This window comes from Suricata suricatta, chromosome 2, assembly GCF_006229205.1.
Source record: "Suricata suricatta isolate VVHF042 chromosome 2, meerkat_22Aug2017_6uvM2_HiC, whole genome shotgun sequence".
NCBI classification, from domain to species: Eukaryota; Metazoa; Chordata; class Mammalia; order Carnivora; family Herpestidae; genus Suricata; species Suricata suricatta.
The window spans coordinates 147,550,153-147,571,986 of NC_043701.1; the positions used below are offsets into that span (position 1 = coordinate 147,550,153).

Genomic DNA, 21,834 nt, shown 5'->3' on the forward strand with positions numbered 1-21,834 from the left:
AAATGCCCCCCCAATTCCATCACACATTTCCAAAAACTCCCTGGGACTGCCCCTCCCCTGTGTGAGACCCCCAGATGCAGAGGCGGAGATATTGCCAGCAAGAGGAGAACTGGGTGGCCATTCGGGGCTCAGAGACCACTGCCTCACGACCCCCATAAGCCCTGGTGTCCGAGAACTACCCAGGTTCACATCCATCATCCTCACACAGTTACTAGCAGGGCCTCTTCTCCACCTTCACAATGTCCTGATTCGGATGATAAGGTAAATGGTCACCCTGATCACACTCCCCGAGCCCTTCCAGGGTGGCCAAGTGGAGGCAGAGATGGGACAGAGAAAAAGACAGTGAGAGTCAGAGGAGGAGGGGGCAATGTTTGGAGGGAGAGTTGATGGGAGGCGCTGTAGGGTCCAGAAACCAGAACATCTGAAGGAGGGGAAATGGTCCAGAAAGTGAACTTCAGAACCCCTTCGGGGGCTTCCCAGCAGCAATCCCTGTCTCCAGTGCGGCCCCCATCTCATGCCGCTACAAGACAAAAGATATTCCACCCTCTCCTGCTTAGACTCCATCAGTGATTGACGAGAAGTTTCAGGATGGGGTTCAGACCCCTTCGCTTAGCACATAAGACCCCGAGTAGAAACTACCGATCTCTCAGCCTCTTCTCTGCAGGACTTTATGTAAAGCTTTTGCTCCTGTCACGTGGAATGCTGGTTCCCTGGATGCGCACGCGGACACACATCGGGGTGCCTTCTGTCCACGTGCACTTCTCTTTCTGCCCCCCTCCCCAGTGAACTTCTCATCCTTCCATATGCAATGCCAGTCCTGCTTGCACCCCTAGACATCCTGCTTCCCAGCTGGACCAGACACTCGTCTGCATCCCCAGGCATGAGGCCTGGCTGAGTCACAGCACTCCCCGGACCCCAACACTGTGCAACGAGCACCCATGATGGGCCAGTCTCCCCTGCTGACTGAAAAGGAGGCCATCTTCTCCTAATTCTCAGCACCTAGCCCAGAGCCTTTCGTTCATTCATTCATTCAACACATATATAAGTACCCAGTCTGTTATAGGCACTGTGCTAAGTGCTGGGGCTACCAAGATGAAAAAAAAAAAAGACTCCACTCTAAGGATCTTACATTTCAGGGGGAAAACCACCTAAAGCCATATATCACATGATGTCAGTGAACAGAAAGTAATATGAAGAAAAATAAAGCTAGGGAAGGGGAGGATAATGACTAGGAGAAGAAGGCTCTAGTTCAATCAGGTGTCTAAAATGAAATGACGGCATTGAAGCAGAGATATGAAGGAAGTGAAGGGCAAAACTTGCAGCTATCTGGGAGAAAAGCATTCCATATGACTGAAAACAGCATATGCAAAGGTCCTGAGGCAGGATTGTCCTCAGAAGACATAGTCTCTATGCAGAAGAGCAGTGTGGCTCATTGCTCGCGGGGAAGCCAGTTAACCTGGAGTAGGCCACATGGGCTTCCCAAGTGGGTCAAGGTAAGGGCTAGGGACCTCTCTCTGAGTGTTGAGGGGATGCACTGAGGGGTTCTGTGTGGGAGGTATGGCAGAATGTAACTGAGGGTATGCAGAGGCCAGCCCAAGCCCCCTTTGGCTACTGTACCCTGTGCCCCCTTCACTCTCATGACTCTCCCACTGAACCGAAGAAGGGAAGAGGAGGCATGGGGTGCATTCTGGTCTCTTAGGAAGCATTTTGGAGAGAAGGGCTAGGTTGACAGGCAAGGAAGTACAATGGATAAAACAGGAGGGAAAATGATACCCCTCACTTACCACAGTAGTGACCTTACCTTGGGACTCTCTTCTTTACTGTGATGGTATCTAAACAGAGAGAGCAAATCATGAGGAAGGAGACACTGTGATCGGTGGTGCAGCTCGCTCAGTGCCAGGCAAGTGAGTGTGAGTCAGAGCCAACCTGACCCAGTAGCTCTGAAAGGCTCCCTAGGTTGGGGCACTAGGGGGGTGGTCTTGGACTGAGTACTCTTCATCCTTCCCCTTTGGTTCTGTTGGAGTTGGTCTATCCAGGTCCCATCTAGAACCCCCTCAGCTGGGCACATACGTAGGGCCTCCTACCCCCACTCCCCCCCTTCACTTGCAGCTCCTAGACCCTCTTGCCCTAAAAGGATCCAGCATGTCCCCCATTCTGTGAAGAAGAGGCTATTTCTTCTACTCACCTATTCCTAAGGATACACAAGCAATAGTAAGCAAACTCCTATGACCAATTAAACCCCTTATGCAATTGGGCATGCTGGCATCTCAGAAAGTTCCCAAAGGCTGTGCCTCCTCTCCCTGGCCCAGACTTCCCCTTCCTGCCTGTCTTCACAGATAGTAATTGCACTTTGCAGAGACACAGAGAGGCTCCTTCCTCCTCATCCTCAGGAAAACCGCCTGGACAACTGTGTCATCATCTCATGAGGCAGACTGGGAATGATTTTTGCAAGTCCCAACTTGGAGAAGGGGGTTGCGAACAATGCTGTATTTTGCTATCAAAACTCACAAACTGCCTGCTCAGTGTTTGTAGGTTTCACTTCCCTGCAGATGCCATGGGACCCCGAGAACCATACCAGAGTTCCTGAAAGCCCAGTTCTGCTTGGATCAGGAGGACCCAGCACAGCTCTGAGCAAGCCCAATTTATGACAAAAAAGCAATTCGGCCCATATCCTCTGAGCTCACAGCACCATGCAGCCTCATCCCCTCCTGGGATCGATTTTATCTGGTCACATTTTTGGATATGAGAAGAGACATTTCTGTCTGAAGCCAACTCAGCTCCCTTCCCCACCTTTCTCCAAGAAATCTGATTCTTAGGAATGGAAAAGTACAGAGAGAGAAAGAAGAGGGGAGGGAGAGAGATCGACAGGGACACAGAGAGCTCACTGCGTTTCTTTTCCACCCAGTTTTTCAGTCTTTCTCTAACTAAGCTTCAGAGCTCCCCAGTGCCTCAGGCTGCCCTGACCACCCTAGGCTGGGCCGGGCAGAGGTCACTGTCCCCTTACCATTGAAGCCCAGGTTTGAGTTTCTCAGATCCGAGGAGTCATTATCAAACAAGTGCTTCTTGATCATGCAGATCTTCAGGGCCAGGAAGCCCGCCGAGATGGCAAGGCCCACAGCCAACCCGATGATGGCGTACTTGATATCTGTAGAGCAGGGAGGAATTGAACAAGGGCATCAACCAGTCACCATCCTGCAAAGGTCTTATACGGCTCCCTTCATGTTCTGAGTGAAGTCCAAAGTCATGTGGAGGACACTAAAATTCCACTTTTGATCCGCTGAAGCCCAGGGGCACATGCTCCCTGCCTTTCGCCCACACCTTATCCCCTCCCCTCCTCCTAGATGTCCATCCTGCTCTCTTCAGTTGCGGAAATCATTCCCCTGTGGCTGATGGTTCATTTCTCTGGCCTCCCGCATTCCTTCCTCACTTACCTTTTCATTAATTCATTTCTCGCATACGTGTTAATTGCCTGCTCTGTGGTGAGCAGAAAGGCAAAGGAAGAGAAAAGATCTGACTCCATCGCAAGGGGCCTGCAGTCCGTTGGGGCCGTTGGGAGCTCACCCTAATGCCAGGTAATGGGGGGGTCGAGGGCTGGGCCGGTGTGTGAGCTGGGAGCCTTCCCGGAGGAGGTGGTCTGCAGGCTGTACCGTGCCTGCTGAGGTGAGCCCCTGAGGGGGAGAGGAGTTGGGACCAACCATGCAGGTAGACAGGGGCGTGGAAGTGTGGCAGAATGCAGGGCCTGTGGACGCTGGAGCTGCTCTGCTAACAAAGAGCAGACAAGGGCTCTGGTGACTCACGTCCCTTTGAGGACAGGCTCTCCAGCAGGTCCATACCACCAGGGTAAAGCTGTGTTAGCTCCTTGGGCAGGTCTGGAGGTGAGCACTGCTCCTGTTCTGGGATGACTAGCAGGAAGCCAGCCACACACATCTCCTGCATGCCTTCACCTGTCCATGCCTTCTCGAGTGTCCTCATGCCCCTCAGCCCTGCACACAGAGGAAGCTGGGCAGCCACCTACCAATTTCGGCCCCAGCAGACTTGCCAGTTGCTAACACTTGAGCTCCTCCAACATCTGTAAAGAAAGAAAACCCAGACTCTGGTTAGAACAAAACTGGTGGCTGCGGTCAGGCCAGGGGTTGAGGGCCGACGCCCTGTCCCCTGCTGCTCCCTCCCCCACACCTGGGAAGGACCTACATGGGTACCCCTCCCGCTTGGTCTCCAGCCTCCAAACACAGAGGTGGGCTGCTGGCTGCCACAGGTGTCCTGGAGCTTTGCAGGTCTGTTAGAGCCCTGCTCCGACCCCACACGGGGAGCGGGATTCCCTCAAGTGCCCTCGGGGTTCAGCCAGCTCTCTAACATGGTCTCCAAGACCCAAATTCTGACCCTTGCCTGCTGCTTTATCTTCTGTCATTCCCACAAACTGGCTCACCCCAGCTAGACTGCACTGCCTTCAGTCCCCCACCCAGTCCCTGGACTCTGCTGCCCCTGGGCCATCCCCTCTGCCTGGCCCCATCTTCTCCTCTCGCCTCTCCTCCTTCCCCTCACCTTGGTTCTGTGTTCTTCCTCCCGAGGCCCACACCGGCCTCAGCTGCCCCACTGCACGCTCTCCCTTCTCCCCTCACACCCCCAGCTCTCCCACCCCTCCCTTGTGAAGCCATCATACCCGACCACACCGTTCAGTTAACAATGTTACAGGGTGCTGCGTGTGCCAGGCACCCTGCGTCCTAAGTCTCTCAGCTATTAATCCATTGACTGCATCTTCCAGCCAGTCTCCCCACTGTGCTCTCCATGCCCTGTTGGAGGGGGGTTCTACCCTCAGTATTTGATACAGCATCTGGGACGGAGGAGATGTTAACAGATGTTCCCCAAATGGGTGAATAATGGTGACAGAGCACTCTGCAAGGGTGCCTCCCTCTTCGGGCCAGGGTTTGACACCTTCCATCCGGAGACATGGCTCCCAAGCCGGGGCCATGGTCCCTGCAGATAGGCCTAGAAGAACTAAGGCAGAGGAAGGCGTACATTAATTGGCCACTTACTCTGAGGCGGTACTGGGTGCGGTGCTCGCATTAATACATTTAATACTCGCAGTGACAACTGTGTGAAATAGGCTGGTATCATCTCCCTTTGATGAACGAGGAGCCAGTGCCGTGGAAGGCTTGATAACAGGCCCCAAGGCCAGGAGAAGTGGAACATGGCAGGCCAGGGTCTGAGCCACGTCACTCGCACTGAAGGCCCCAGACGCCCTGCAAGCTCAAATCCCAGGGAGCTAAAAAAATGACCCCACAACCATTAAGGCCAAGGGCTGGAGGGGCTTGGGTTGGGTGAGTGGGTGGGTGATGAGACCCAAACCTGGTTCTAGGTATAAGCGTCCAGGCAGAAGCCAGAAGTGTCACAACCCTCATTGGGAGGGGCCAGGTCTTCCCCAGGTGAACTGCAAGACAAGTTCACTTCCCAACCCCCCACCTCTGGGAGGCTGAATGATGATCGAGGCACTGGCTCAGTCAAGACATTCCCCACAAGGGCCACATCTGCCGGCAACATTCAGTGCTGCCTGGGGTGGTGTGTTGGGGAGAGCCCCAGGAGGAAGCTGCAGGGCACATTCTCTGCGTGTGTTTGCGGGGAAAAGGATCATCGTAATGGAGGTCAGGATTTTCTGGTGGCCTCACCTCGTAGATGGATAAAGCTGGGAGTGATGAAGCAAAAGTACACAGCCTTGCTCTAATCACATGTCCTCTTGGAAACTGAGTGACTTCTGTCTTTCTTCTGAAATGCACACCCCTAACTGAGGCCCATCCATGCACACGCACACCACAGACACCCCCACAAACAATATGACCTTGGTCATGTCAGCACAGCTCCCACTGAGCTTCATTGTTTCTTTACATTCCTTACATTAATCCTGCTGCTCCAGCCAGGCTGAAAACTAGTCCAGCGATGGGACAAAATCTTGGATGTTGCACATAACAGATGGGCTTGTTATGAGGGGCTGGGCTAGGAGCTGACTTCCAGACTGCTGCCCAAACTTTAGGGCTGCATAGCTGCGTGCTCACCTTGGCTCCTTTCCTGACATCAATCTGGTCCCTCTCTGCCATTGGTAGGCAAGAGACAGGGGGGAGGGCAAGGCAGGACATCAGCAAGTGGAGCCAAGCCCACAAAGGGACAGTGTCTCCTCTACCCCTTTCACACGTGAAAGTCTTTCCTGGTCCTCCCCCTGATACCATCCCTCTCCATGTGGAGCATGCAGCTTATGCATGTTTTTATAAACATGCCAAGATGAAATTTGAATAGAAAAGGAAGAAAGAGCACTGAGTGAGATGGAAAAAGTCAGAGAACCAGAGAGAAAGAAGCACAAAGAGGCATGGCCACGCAGGGACGCACGGAGCCTTTACCACGGGAGCTCAGACCTTTGGCAGCAGGGCTGAGAAGGAAAGAGGAGAAAGAACATGTAGTGTCACAAAAGGCCAGGTCCTGCCCTGGCTCTCTAGGCTTCAGGCTCTCCTATCATGTCCGAGGTCAGGGGCGGAGTGAATGCCTTCCGTGGGGCCACTGCTTTTCCAGCTGCAGCCACAGGAACCCGGGCAGTGGACACATCCGGTCCCAGTTGTTCCTGCTAGCCAGCCAGATGGCCACTCGGCGGCAGCCTTTCCCCTCCTCGGGGAGGGAACTCCCTCCATGTAGCCTTCCCCCTGTGCTCCGTGTCTCTGCCCTGCGCTCTAACAAGCCCCTGGGTGAGGATCTGTCATAAGCACGGTAGCCCAGCTGACCTACCACCCTCTTGCCAGCGTCTTGAGCTAGAGGAGCCCCTTCTGGGACATAGACCCCTGGCAAGCCCCCAGTGCTATTTTGTCGTGGTTCTGCAAAGGAGCTGGAGGATGGATGGGCCTAGCAGCCCAGCCACAATGCTCCCCTGCATTGACACCTGTGAGAGCCCCAGGAGGAAGCTGCAGGGCACATTCTCAGCTGGTATTTTCTGGGTTCTCTTGCAAGCAGGAGGAGGAAGCTTAGCATGCAGAGGACTGACTCTCCAACCCCGGGGAGAGTCCAAGGGGGCTGAGCAGGGCCCGGGTGTAACAAGGCCAGTCTCCTTGGGACCACGCAGGGGCTGTGCTGACTGGTTCACCGGGCGGTAGTGGGCGCAGTGCTGGCCACATCTGAATTGACATTACTCCAGGGACTGCCCACACTGAACCAGGTGCAGGGGCAGGGGCAGAGGTCTCAGAGCCCAGCCTTTGCTGCCGCCTAGCACGGAGAGCAAAGGGCTGCCTCTGGATGGGTCTCCACCCTCATAGTCTTCCTCTGTGCCCAGGTGCTCTCGCCACACCACACACCTGAGGCTACACTTGCCCAGGTTCCTGCTTCCTCATCCTGCCCTATTTGAACATGCTTCCAGAAGACAGGATGATGGCTCTCCCTGCCGAAATAGCCAGTCTCCAGCCCTCTTCTCTGTAGCTCCTCCCCCCTCAGTCATGCAGAGCACAGTCTGCTTCTGCAAGTGGTTTCCAAATGGGAAGGAAATGGTCCTGAGGCCTTGAGGCTCCCTGGGTCCCCTCCCCTGGGGCATGAGAGGGCAGCCTTCAGGGGAAGGCAGCAAGAGGGCTGCTCTCTGCAAGTGAGCAAAGGACGCGGCTCGGCTTTGCCCCATTCAGTTGGAATCTGACCCACTGAGAGCCCATCCCTGATGTCCAGACCTCCTGCAGTGGCCACGACACCTGTCGGGCCCACCCTCAATGGGGCTGGCACTCCTCACCACCCTTATTTGGGCAGAATCCAGCGATGTGGTTCCTGTTATGGGGCAGTGGGTATGCAAGAACTCAGATGTTGTTCTATAAGTAACTGAACTAAAAATAGAGAAGCTGCCCTCAGTGTTTGTCCACTGATGCCTGGTCATTTTCATCCTGGAACTTAAATATTGCAGAATGGCTCCTAACTTTAGATCTCATGGATTCTAACTTTCCCAGCCGAAGGAAAGGGTTTCAAATGTCTAGACAGGCACCCATCATCTCCTAACACAGTCCACACATAGGCATGACGGGCCTACAGTGTGCTTACAGAGTGACCAGGGAGACAAAAAGAAAAATTGGAGTGTCAAAAGCGATGTCCAGCACCTTCCCGCAAACTTCTGTCTCCAGCAGCTAGAACAAGTCTAAATGGGGGTGTGTAGAATGGACACTTGCTGTATGGCCTGCGCGTGCGTGCACGCAGGTGCACACACACACACAACCCCTCTGCTGCTGGCAGTATCTTGGCTTTCCACCACCTCCATGTGATTCCCCAAGGGCTGGCTCCAGGATGAATGCATGAACCCTACCTGATTAATTAGCATATTCCATCTTCCTGTCAGCAGTGATTGGATGAGAGGTGGGGCAGGTGATCCAATTCAGCCAATAAGACTCCACTCTGGGACATGGAGGGCAATATGGAAAAACAGGGGTACCTTATGGAATTGGTAACTGTGGGGCTGTGAGGGAGGCCCACTGGGGATGGAAAGAATCTGCTGGAATTGAAGCCCCCAATGGGTCAATCTGAGATCAAATCTTAAAGACAGCTTTTGAGTGCCTGAATCCAACTGTGCCTCAAAGAGGGTCAATCTGAGATCAAATCTTAAAGACAGCTTTTGAGTGCCTGAATCCAACTGTGCCTCAAACACCTCTTCTTGACTTTTCAGTCACTTAGAAAGGAAACACTTTCTTTATCTTAATCTAATCCAAGCTAAGTAACTGTCGCCTGCCATCAGCAGAGTCCTGATGACTGGGGTGGCAGGTATTCATAGAGCATCACTGGAAATCAGGTTGGCAAGGCAGGGAGGGGAGCAGAGGAGGCTGGCTGTGAACAAGCTGCTCACAACACAGCCTCTAATAAACCCAACCAGCATCAGCAGGCAGAGCCGCCATTGCACCTGTGTGCCTTGGCGCATGCTGCTGTCTTTGATGCAATGCCTTCCTTGATCATATGGAAAGCTCTTACTTTCCTTCAAGACTTAGCACAGGGGCACCTGGGTGGTTCAGTCGGCTGAGTGTCCACTTTGGGTCAGGTCATGATCTCACGGTTTGTGGGTTCAAGCCCCACATCAAGCTTTGCACTGACAGTGTGGAGCCCGTTTGGGATTCTCTCTCTCTCTGTCTCTCTCTCTCTCTCTCTCTCTCAAATAAGTAAACATTTAAAAAAAAAAGTCTTAGCACAAAGCCCCCTCTTCAGGAAGTCCTCCTTCTTTCCATTTGTTCGGGATCACCTCTGCCACCTTGTCACACTTCTCTCCCTGCTCCACTCACACTGCCCAGCAAGTTGTTCTGTGGCACAAAGGACCCTCTTCAGAATAAGCAGTTTCCCTCCAGCACCAGGATGATATCTGAGATTCCTTGGCGCTTAGAGTCTCTTCCTGTGAGATGCAGAGAGAAGGTAGAAAGAGAGAACCCTGAGCTGACTGGGAAGTGACCCCAAAACTACAGAGCATAAAACCAGAAGTGGCTTCAAGTGATAAGATTATCTAGTACTGAGTGATAACGAGGGCTCGAAGGGAAGTAAAGTTCAGCCAAAGAGAGAAGAGTGACTTTGCTCCTGTAACTCTGAGACAGGAAACACTCATGCAACACACAGGGAACACATAGGTCACACGTGAACACACGTGAACACGCGTGGCTGCTATTGCTGAGGATGCCTCTGTCTTTCCTGCCCAAGGTTTCAGGTCAAGTAAAGGGCAGCCAGGACCCCACTGGGAGAAAGGACCAGAATGGGAATTGGAAGTACCGATGGGAAGCAAACAGTCCAGATATTTTTCACTCACGGTTTGATCCTGGGCCTTGCTTTTCTCATCCAAAAATGGGGACGTAAGAGCCACATGTGTAGAAAGGACTCAATTAGACAGGTTCTTTCTTTCTGCTCATTTGTACTGAGCCCCCCTGAAATGCAAGCTGACCTTGGGGGCCCCAGCAGACCATGAGGTGTGCTTCTCTCATTGAGCTGGTTTGCTGTTTGTGGGCGTTTGTTACCCCTCCCCTTCCACAGAGCTCATGCATGGTCCTGGCCCTTTCACTCCTCCAGGGGGCTGTTTGATGCTACAATTTAAGCACATGAGGTCCGAATGAGGGACGGAGGCTCTCCTGAACGGAACACCAGAGGAGCCCTGGGTTGGCTTGGGTATAGGGCACTCCAGCGACAGGCGGCTGCTCGGTACGTGCTGGGGTCTAGAGCCTTCCCTGGACACAGCTCTAATTCACAGAAACCTTAGGCTCCCTGTTCACAAGCCTGGGAACCACTGAAACCGCTCTTCCTCAATACCTTTTTCCGATCTTGTTAGACTGACTGCAGCTACCAGTTCCAGGACTCGGCCACTCCTCTCCCAGGCCCGAGGCACTCCTCCCTTCCCATGCAAGCTCCCAGACCCGAGGCAGAGCCCACACCTGCCAGAGCCTGCAGGTTCCAGAGATAGAAAGCGAAAGGAAAGCTGTGGAGAAAGGACAGCAGGCAAAGACAGCTCCAAGCGGGGGTCAGGAGTCAGACCACCAGCTCAGCAAACCCAGCTCAGCACCGAAGCTGCAGCCATGAACTCTGGTGCCTGCAGATGCACACTGAGCTGGGTATTCCTCGCATGGGGTCCCCGTAACACATGGAAACACGCAGCCACAGCCATCCAGACAGACCAAGGGAGGTGGGTCCACCCTAGCCCAGGGGAGTCAGAGAAGGATCCCTGGAATAAGCATTCTTTAAATTAAAAATGAAAGGACAAGTAGGACCTAGTGAAGACAGGGGGGGGGGGGTGGGAGCGGCCATGTAGTCGAACCAGGCAAGGAAGGTGTCCAGGCAGAGGAAAAGGCACCAGCAAAGGCCAAGCAGCTGGATGGGAAGCCAAGGCTTGGGAATGGAGAAGGCAGCTCCGTGAGGCAGAACAGCAAATGTGCATGGGTAAACTGAGGCTCCCAGGGTTCCCCAGAGGATGAGGAAGGGACAGGACAAAGCCACCATGAGCAGGAACTAGAGTCAGGAGGCCAGCAGGAAGAAAGAGGGGCTGACCCCAGGCTCCAAAACACAAGGGAAAATGCCTCCAGCTTCCAGAAATAGCATCCTAATTAAGAGGAAAATAATACTGGTGGGTGACCAGACAGTATCAAAACTTGTGCCCACTTTGTTTTTCCTGAGCCATCTTTGCTAATTAATTCTTAAAGATTCACACACGGGGATTAAAACACTCAGCTAAAGAAGCCAAACTGATCAATACCTTTCCAGGCTAATGGAGGGACTGGAGGCCGGGAGCCGGCTTCGGCCCAAGGTAGTACCAAGGGCAAGGGCACTCCAGGAATGAGAAGCACTCCCAAAGGGGCAGGGCCTCCCAGAGTGTCCCAAGTCCACGCTGGCCAGAAGGTGGGGACATCGAATGCTGTCATACCTAGCAGGGCTGCTGCTGAAACTTTGAGGGAGCCCGAGGTGCTGGAAGCCAGGGGGAGGCTGCCCTGGTGGGGTGGGTGGTGTCCGGGGAGGGCAGGCCCAGAGGCCCACCGTGGGGACACCCAGCTAATCCTACACACACTGGTTGAGGGCGCTGGTCCATCTCTCAGTGTCTCTGTGGAGGCATGAAAGCTTCATATGACTGAATGCACAGTGGGTAGAAAGGAATGATACTTAGAACCAGGACATCGGAGTTTCCATTCTGCCACTGCTCAGCCAGCGGCCTTGGGCCAGACATGACAGGACTCGCAGCTCGGTGGCCGCTCTGCAATGGGGCTGACCACAGGAAGACTGCTGAACCACACAGCAGTGTTGCGAGGATCCCCCAAAGGTGTGTGGGCATAGACTGAGGTGCAGGAAGGAACCCTCCGGCACAGCCTCCCAGCCCCCCACTTGAGACGGAGTTCTCGGCTTTCCTAGAGCCTGTGGGAAATGCAGGGGACAGAGCATACCAGGAAGCAGCTCTGGACAGAAACTCGGGTCAGAAAGGACACTGTCCTCTCCATCAACCTTATCAGAAGTGGCAAAGCCGGGCAGAGGCATCCACAAGGGTCTGCAATTCCAGGTGGGGGACAACCCCCTCCACTCAACCTGGGGGCTTCAGACCAGAGAAGGCCGGTTTGCAAGAGTGCCTTTGCAGAGAGCACGGGGAAGGCTGGAAACAGTACAGAATAACTAATTAATGATGGTAAAGTATTGTGGAAGGGGAAAACGCTGCATAACCGCTAAGTGGTGGGGTTATTATTATTCATGCAATATTCATACTGTGCTCTTCAGCCTCTGAGAAGCTCCGCTCCGCAGTCCTTAGGGACCCGGCAGAGGGAAGCATGTGCCCAGGGGGCGGGGCTGTGGGACAACAGCTGGCCGGGCCCACGGGGAAAGGACCGTGACACTGCAGCAGAAACAGCAATCCCAGTCCACCCGGGAGCCCCAGGGGCTTGGCAATACCACACCGCCTGCCTCCATCCACCAGGAAAGAGGTTCTCCGAGTTCTACTGTGGGCCAGGGTCTGTGCCAGTCATTTGTTTTTCAAGGAAGCTTCTTAAAATTTGCAGGGCCAAGGGCACCCCACACATCTCACTATTTAAAAGTTCCAGATTAAGCCACGCGTGGCCCAGCCCACTTGCCCCTCAGGGTCCCACTGTCCACTCCCCATGGGTTAGCTCTCTGAGAGGAAATCTCTTCGCTGATGAGGACCTGAAGGCTGGCTGGTCTTCCGGGCAGAACAGGAGGATGTGGGGCCTGGCCTGGGCCTCCTGGAATGCTGGGACCCTGAGGGACTCAGGACAGGGCGCAGTCAGCCTTCCCAGTGGCCTCCTCCCCTACACCTTGCTTTCCTCCCTGGACTTCTGGCTAGCGCTGAGGTGCGCCTCCCAAACCCTCTTGCCAAGTGGAGGAAGGAAGTGAGATATTCTGAGCATCTGCCAAGGAATGCCTGTTGGCCACTGAAATAAAAGCAGCCCTTCCCTTGCCTTCAAGTTTCCAGGCCCCAACAGGGCTGGGTTCCCTCTCTGGACACACCACCATCACTTTGGGCTGCCTGGTGCACACACAGGTCACCATCATTCCATAAGAGTGCTTGCTGAGCCAGTTCTCGAACTTTGGAAACGCTTTATAAGACCTACAAGATAAAACGAAGTCTTTGTATCTGGATATGTGTATGATATGGGGGCCCTTTCCAGCCAGAGTAGGGACAGGAAGCCCCAGCAGGCGAGGGGCCATCTCAGGGTCACATGCCTGAATAGAAGAATCCTGGGCTTTGTGTCTGGGTCAGCCTGGTTCCAGACTAGGGACTCACACCAGCACACAGGCTGGACAGTTTCTCAACATGTCAGGTGGGGCTCAATGAGTAAGGGCTCATCTGCAATATGGGAGGGTCTCTGTTCTCTGAAAGTCTCCTGAAGCCTTCCCAGGGTCAGCCCCAACCAATCCTCTCTTCTGTGGGGCTCCGCACGGGCCAACCACAGGTTACGACAGACACAAACACCTCCGGCCACACGCCGCCTCCAGTGGGGAAGTGGGTATGAGGCGTGCAATGCGGCCTTCCAGCTGGGAGACCCTGCGGGTGTGGCCCTAGACAAAGGCACCCTGTCTTCTCTCTCCCAGGAGGGACACCCACAAGGGCCCACCAGCCACACTGCAGCTGGCAGGATCCTCCTCCAAGGCTGCAGCACATGCCCAACGGGATAAGGCTCACCTTCCTCCCCTTGGCTCACCAAGCCCTCCTCCACTAGCCTGTGCTCACTGCTCAGCCTCATGCCCTATTCCACCCGCCCCTTAACCCCAGGCCAGGCCACCCTCCCGCTCCTGCCTCAGCAGGGGCTCTCCTCTCTTCCTAGCGCTCCATCCTTCCTGTCCCAAACAGATGTGTTCCCGCACCCCATTCCTGCAGACTGGCCCCTGGAAGCTGGAGGTTCGCTTCATGTACGAGTAAACTCACCAGCCAGTGCGGTTCCTGGGCATGCACTGGGCAGTGGCCTGGAGAGACACCAGATCCCTGCCCCGAAAGAAGTGACAGTACAGGGAGGAAAGAGATCCCCGATGGGCACACATGAAGACAGATATGCCACTAGGATTGTGAGGAGCTCTGTGAGACAGCGTCTCCCAGAGGGCTCTGGGGAACGATGGCACGAATCCCACAGAGCAGATCATTCACGAGGCGGCTTCAGGATGGGGCAGGAAATTAACAGATATCCCACAGGGCTGGGGCGCGGAAGCACGGGGCGGGGCATGCGAAGGGGCTGAGGAGGCCCTGTGGACATCCTAAATACTGAGGCCTGTCCTGGCGGCAGGGGGAGGCTGATAAGGGATTTTAGCTAGACAGGCACAGCCATGATCAACTCTCACTCAGTAAGATTCCTCCTCCAGGAAGTCCTCCCAACACCCTAGTATGGATCAGAGGCTTCTCTGTTTTCCTCCATGCTTTTTTCATCTCAGCACTCAACACACCACATTGCAACTGTCCTTCCTACAGACTATCAATTCCTTCAGATAGGAGCCTGACATTGTGTAGCAGCAGAGCCCAGTGAAAATCAATATTTGCTTACTGAAAGAGAAAGCCCCAGTGTCCATATGTCCCAGGACAGCAGGATGGCCCAGGAGCCCAGCTCCATGCCTTTCACCTTCCGCTAGACAGCAGCTCCTTGACAACATGGCCCGAAGGTCTGCCTCGGTTTCTGAGGGGGTCCAGCCAGATCCCAGGCAGAAGTTCCCCAGCCGCTCCTCCGTTTTATTCAGACGCGCAGGAGAAAGCAAGCCGGTTCATCTTACTGAGAACCATTAGCCCCTTATTTAATGGAATCAAATTTAATAAAAGGAGCAGTTCAAGCAATTCTGGAGGATAAATGAGGGTCTTGATGTGACAGAGATGCTTACAGTGACTTTAAAGAAGAAGCACAAGTGGTTTAATTTGGAAGTGCGTGAAAAAGTCTGCTAATCTGTGTGCCAGCCGGGCCAGCTTCTGTCCAGGGTCCATAGACCATGGCAGGCACTTTGCTGAGGTCACCCCACCTGCCCTTACCCCGTGGGGCACGTTCTCCCCTCAGGATCCCCCCGATCAGTGCCGCGTGTCTGAGAGATGTCAAGTAGCCCAGACCCCCTCCCCAAAGAGCTACCTCCAAATCACCCATCTGCCAGGCGCTTAAAATCTCATTTCAGGCCTCCATCTCTGGAAAGTTAGAATAGGCTTACTTTTCCCTATTCCTCTCACTAAGTATAGCGTAAAGCCTAGACGTTATAGGACAACAAAAAAGCATAAGAAGATTCTAAACGATGTAGAGAAGCCTCGGGAGCCCGCATGGGCACAGCATGTGGCTTGAGGTCGTAGTGTGGCTGTCACAGCTCATAAAAATATGAGTCAATAAAACAGACTTTCCCTCTCTAGGATTCCTAAATTACATGTGACAGTCCAGGCTATTGTAGTTCTCAGTATCTGTAGAGGAAACGTTGAAGAGGGGAAAGGGACGGAGACACAATTTCCTCTTTTCAGAGGAACTGTGAAAATGTTGACAAAAGTAGATGGTGATATGTCATGTATACATAATGTAATACCTATAGCAACCACTAAAAAGGCTATGGAAAGCAATATGTTCAAAAGCACTACAGACAAATCAAATTGAATTCTAAAAGATGTCCCAGTAACACACAGGAAGGTAGGGAAAAGAGAAATAAAACACGGAGAACAAGGAGAAATTGAAATATAAAGTGACAGCCTGAAAGCTCAAACATAACACAATGTAAACTACAAATGTATACCAATTAAAAACATATTTATAAAGTCTAAATAAAAACTGATTGAACCACATGCAGTCTATAAGAAACTCACCCCAAATGTGATGTAGATAGGTTGAAAGTAAAAGGATGGAAGAAGAAACGCCATGCAGGCATTAACAAAAAGAAAAGAGGCGTCAGTTATATTAATATCAGATACATCTCAGAGCCAAGGAAAGTATTAGGGCCAGAGATATTGCATCACATTTGATTACATTACATAATGATAAGAGAGTCGATCCACCAAATAGCCATAGTAATCCTAAATATCTGTAATCAAACAACAGAGCTACAAAATATGTGAAGCAAAAACTTATAACACTGAAAGGAAAAAATAGACACACAATTAAAGACTGATCTGGGCACCTGCCTGGCTCAGTCGGTTGTCTGTCCAACTTCGGTTCCAGTCATGATCTCGCAGTTTGTGGGCTCCAGCCCTGCATCAGGCTCAGAGCCTGGAGCTTGCTTTGGATTCTGTGTCTCCCTCTCTGCCCCTCCCCAGCTTGCGCTCTGTCTCTCTCTCTCAAAGATAAACATTAAAAATAAATAAATAAGTAATAAATAAATAAATAAATAAAGGCATTGATAACCCTCTCTCAACAAGTGATAAAACAACTAGACAAAAAAAAAAAAATCAATGATAATATAAAAAGAATTCAATGACACTATCAAGTCACAGGACCCAACACCACATTCTCTTCAAGCCCTCATGTAAGATATACCGAGATATCTAGCCTATATTCTGCATCAAACCTTCAACAAAATTAGAATAACTTAAATCATACAAAGTGTGATCACAATGGACTCAACTAAAAATCGACAGTAGAAAGATAGCAGGAAAGTTCCCAAATGCTTGGAAACAAATAATACTTCTAAGTAATTCATGGGTCAAAAAAGCAAGTCCCAAGGGAAATCAAAATATTTGTTAACCAAATGAAAATGAAGACACACAAATCAGAGTTTGTGAGACACAGTAAAGCAGTGCTGAGAGGGCACTTTATATCACAAATGCTTATGTAAGAAGAAGGGAAAAGTCTTCAAACAATAATCTAATATCCCACTTGAAGAAACCAGGAGAACATCAAAAACTAGAAAAAGCAGAAGGAAGTAAATGATAAAGACAAGAGCAAAGTCAATGAGACTAAAAACAAAAATAGATAAAATCAATGAAATGACAACAAAAAAACAGTTCTTTGAATAGATAGATCAAACTGACAAACCTCTAGCAAGACTGACAAAGGAAAAACGAGAGACGACACTAATTACCAACATCAGAAGTGAAACAAGGGTATCACTACCGACCCTGTAGACATCAGAAGGATAATAAGGAAACACTATGAACAAATCTACACATAAACACTGGGTGACTTCGATAAAACAGCCTAATTAATTCCCCAAAAAGTACAAACTGTCACAAGTCACCCAATATGAAATAGACGCTTCAAATAGCCCTGTCACTATTAAGGAAATTGAATTCATAACCTACCAACCCCAAAAAAGAAATCTGCAGGCTCAGACAGTTTCAGAGAAGAATGCTAGCAAATGTTTAAAGAAACATTTACATCATTTATACACAAATCCCATCCAGAAAATAGAAGAGGAGGGAACACTCCCTAATTCATTTTGCAAACATTACGTAAACATTAAAACCAGAGAAAAAATGGTGCAAAAAACCCCACAAAGCTACAGACCACTATTCCTCATGAATATAGATTCAAAACCCCTTTCCAAAATGTTATCAAGTAGAATTCAGCAAAATGAAAGAATTATATACATCATGACCAAAGGGAGTCTATTCAGGGATGCAAGGCTAGTTGGATATTCAAAAATCCTCTGATGTAATCCACCATATTAACAAACTAAAGAATAAAATCACATGATCATATCAAGCCATGTGTGGAAATATATTTGACAGAGTTCTACAGCCACTCATAAAAAATATTTGGAAAACTAGGAAAAGAAGGAAACAGCTTCAACGTAATTAAGAATATACCAAAAAACACAACTGCTAACATCATCCTTAATAGTGAGAAACAGGATGCTCCCCTCTTTCAGATCTCATGGTTAGTGAGTTCAAGTCCCACGTAAGGCTTCTCAACATCATCACGGAGCCTGTTTGTGATTCTCTCTTTCTCTCTCTCTCTGTGCCCCTCCCCAGTTCTCTCTCTCTCTCTCTTTCTGTCTTTCTCCCTCAAAATAAATAAACACTTTAAAAACGTCCACAACAGTGATGAGAGAAATAAAGAATCTTAATAAATGGGAATACAATCTGAGTTCATGGATAACACAACATAATAAAAATGTCCGGTCTCCCCAAATTGATCTATAGAATTAATGTAATTTCTATCAAACTCCTGGCAAGATTCTTTTGTCAAAATAGATAAGATTATTTTTAAATTTACATGGAAAGGTAAAGGAAATATAATTGTTAAAAACTTTTTTTTTTAAGTAAGAGTAAAGTAGGAGGAATCATTCTACCATCTTAAAACGTGTATACCTTCAGAAATCAAGACTGTGTGGTATTGGCAGCGAGACAGACACACACATCAATGGAAAAGAAAATACGACCCAGAAATACCATAGAAGTATGATCAACCAATTTCTGACAAGGGAGAAAAATCAATTCAATAGAGGAAGAATTGTTTTTACCACCGATGTTTCTGGAGAAACTGGATATCTACAGGCAGCAAGAACAATATCAATTAAGCATCCTGAGCTAACCTCACTCCAAACAACCCATAGATTTAAATATAAAACTATATAACTTTGTGAAAGGTGAAGTAGAAATAGCGTGACTTAGGTCAAGGGATATTTTTGCTAATGTTTGTTCATTTCTGAGAGACAGTGTGAGCAGAGAGAGAGGGAGACACAGAATCCAAAAGCAGGCTCCCAGCCGTCAGCAGAGCCCGATGAGGGGCTTGAACCTACAAACTGTGAGACCATGACCTGAGCCGAAGTCAGACGTGCAACCGACTGAGCCAGCCAGGCGCCCCTGTCAAAGAATTTTTAAAGGGAACCAGGAGGCCATGAAGGAGATGGGCCTGATGCACATCCTCACCTGAATTTTTAACTGGGCCACGCCGCAAATATTGGAAGGACTTGGCCTGAACACCTATAACTTGCTATACACAGGAAGAGACTGCTCAGCGACAGCCTCACAGGATTACTCTTCTGCCACCGACGCCAGTCGAGATTCTTTGTAAACAATAGCATTCCCTTTCTCTTTAGACCCCCTTGACTTCTGTCCCCTGGAGGAGCACTATGTGGGTTGCTGCCCAAATCCGTGTTCCCTGCAGTGATTCTGAGGCCCCGAATCAATGTTCTTGTCTTCATTTTAGCTCAGGCTCTTTTTTTTTAGTTGACATCTTCTAGGAGAAAACATAAGATAAACGCTTGGAGACTTAGGGTGTGCATGGTGAAAACTCCTCAAATGTAATATCAAAGGCATAATCCGTAAGAGAAACAATATCAGTAAGTTAGACTTCCTTAAAATTAAGTACTTTTGCTGTGTTAAGAACTCGGGGAAGAGAATGAAGAGACCAGCTAGAGACTGGAAGGAAATATTTACAGGTCACACGCTTGACGAAGGACTCCTGTCCAGACACATTAAGAACTCTTAAAATTTAACAGAAAAGGAAAAACCAAGCAAATCCATTAGAAACTGGGCAGAAGTGGCAATGTAAACTGGTGCAGCCGCTCTGGAAAACAGTGTGGAGACTCCTCAAAAAACTATCGATAGAACTCCCCTATGACCCAGCAATAGCACTGCTAGGGATTTACCCAAGGGATACAGAAGTGCTGATGCATAGGAGCACATGTACCCCAATGTTCATAGCGGCACTGTCTACAATAGCCAAATCATGGAAAGAGCCTAAATGTCCATCAACGGATGAATGGATCAAGAAGATGTGGTATATATATACAATGGAGTACTACATGGCAATGAGGAAGAATGAAATCTGGCCATTTGTAGCAAAGTGGATGGACCTTGAGGGTGTCATGCTAAGCGAAATAAGTCAGGCAGAAAAGGACAGATACCATATGTTTGCATTCATAGGTCTAACAGGAGAGACCTGGCAGGGACCATGGGGAGAGGAAGGGGGAAAGAGAGCGGGGGAGAGTGAGGGACACAGATCATGAGAGACTACTGAATACTGAAAATGAATCATGGACTGAAGGGGGAGGGGGGGGATGGGGTGGTGGTCATGGAGGGGGGCACTTGTGGGGAGAAGCACTGGGTGTTATATGGAAACCAATTTGACAATAAACTATTAAAAAATTAAAATTAAAATAAAAAAAAGAAACTGGGCAGAAGTCATGAAGAGAATTCTAGCTTGATCAAGACATTTTGCCTCTCCTTCCTGGGGCCATGACTTCTTCCTTCACCTTCTGCTGCCTTTCTGTGACCCTAGGGTATTGTTTTCTTTTGTCACATTTGTTACAAATTGTTACACAGCAAAAGAAAACCAACAGTCAAGAATTCTTTCTTCCTGAAATACACACGCTGCATGATTCTGAACCATTGTGCTGGCAGGAATCTGAAACGGGGGAAAACTGTCAGGAAAGATTTTTACAAAGATCTCAGGGACTAAGAGCCAAGGAATAAAGTGATGACTTTGACTTGTAAGATAAAAACGAATTTAATTCTCTTTACCCAGGCCTCTGCCATCTTTTCATTATAAATTAAGGCGGGGCGCGGGGGGAAGCCTCTGCTCTCTTCAATAACTCTGGCTCTTTCAGTGAAGAATGTTTTAGGCACTGGAACATAATTAAAGTGATATTGTATTTCTTTTATTATCATGATTATAATAATACATAGATTTCAGCGGGTGCTTTCCAACTGAATTAAAACAGAGACAGATGGCTGACGTTTTGCTTGGAATTGGAGTCCATAGGAATATTTTATATGGAAGCCTTGTGAAAAGGACAGTGCAAACCTGTAAGAAAATGCCTTAGGAATTTCACCAGATCTTTTCAATAGCTATCCTTAGAACAACATTTTAGCAAAATTTAACAATATTTAAAATTTTGTTTAAATATTGTTAAACAAATATTTAAATGTTTTAAATATTTAAAAAATTGGTTGGTAGTTAAGTGCTAAATAATTTATTTAGAATTGTGACAAACATAATCCAAAATCTACTTGTAAGTCTTTTACCATCATGTCAAAAGTACATGAGGCTTTCTCAGGCTTCCAAATGCGAAACCCCAAGAAGGATCTAAGAGCAGTTTCACATTTTCTAGCACAGAATGGATAACTGAAATCATTAGACTCTCAGGCAAACTCAAAAATGAGAAATGTTCTACGAAAAAAAAGGAGATGGAAGCTTCTAAAATATCAATGTCATCAAAGACAAAGGTTGTGGATATGTTCCCGATAAAGAAGATTAAAGAAACAAGATACCAAAGGTAACACCTTCCCCTCCACTGACCCCTTTGCTGAGCTCAGTGAAGGCAGCAAAGGGCATTGGTGGGTGCACTGAAATACTGAACTGAAACAGATTCTGTGAAAGGACTTTGTCAATGTTAACGGTACTGATGTTTATAACTATCCTGTGGTTATGCAAGAGATTGTCTCTATTCTTAAGAAATACACACTGATAGGGCGCCTGGGTGGCTCAGTCAGTTGGGTGTCCGACTTGACTCAGGTCATAATCTCACAGTTTGTGGCTTCATGGGTTCAAGCCGTGCATGGGGCTCTGTGCTGACAGCTCATAACCTGGAGCTTGTCTTTGGATTCCCGCTCGCTCTCTCGCTCTCTCTCTCTCTCTCTCTCTCTCTCTCTCAAAAATAAATAAAACGCACAAAAAAATATGTACACTGATGTATTTAGAATTTAAAAAAACATGATATATACAACCTACTCTCAAATGGCTCTGATAAAAGATCTCCCTCTCTTTCCCTCTCTCTCTATGTATCTGTGTGTGTATACATATATATACATATATATTAATTTGTTTTATATAAACACATCTCTCCATAGAGAGCACATAAGATAAAGCAAATCATGTAATTTGATTAAGAAGCCAGCAAATCATATAGGTGCCCTTTGTATGATTCATTCTTACAACCTTTCTTTAAGTTTGAAACTATCTTGAAAAAGAAGACTGAAGGAACAGTTTTAAAAGT

The 21,834-nt window shown here is 49.3% G+C and overlaps 1 protein-coding gene across 6 annotated transcripts in view; it reads right to left on the reverse strand.

Annotated features, from left to right (window-relative positions):
- Positions 1–21,834, reverse strand: part of TMEM273 (transmembrane protein 273) — a 34,554-nt gene that overhangs the window by 7,705 nt on the left and 5,015 nt on the right. For all 6 annotated transcript variants that reach the window (XR_003905616.1, XR_003905615.1, XR_003905613.1 and 3 more), the window contains exons 2-4: positions 4,016–4,069; positions 3,005–3,145; positions 1,802–1,832 (exon numbers count right to left, since the gene is read on the reverse strand). Coding sequence is in view for 2 of the 6 variants with exons in the window: in XM_029932113.1 (XP_029787973.1) it covers positions 1,802–1,832; positions 3,005–3,145; positions 4,016–4,069 (226 nt within the window). In the remaining 4 variants the exon portion in view is untranslated. The remainder of the gene's footprint in view (positions 1–1,801; positions 1,833–3,004; positions 3,146–4,015; positions 4,070–21,834) is intronic.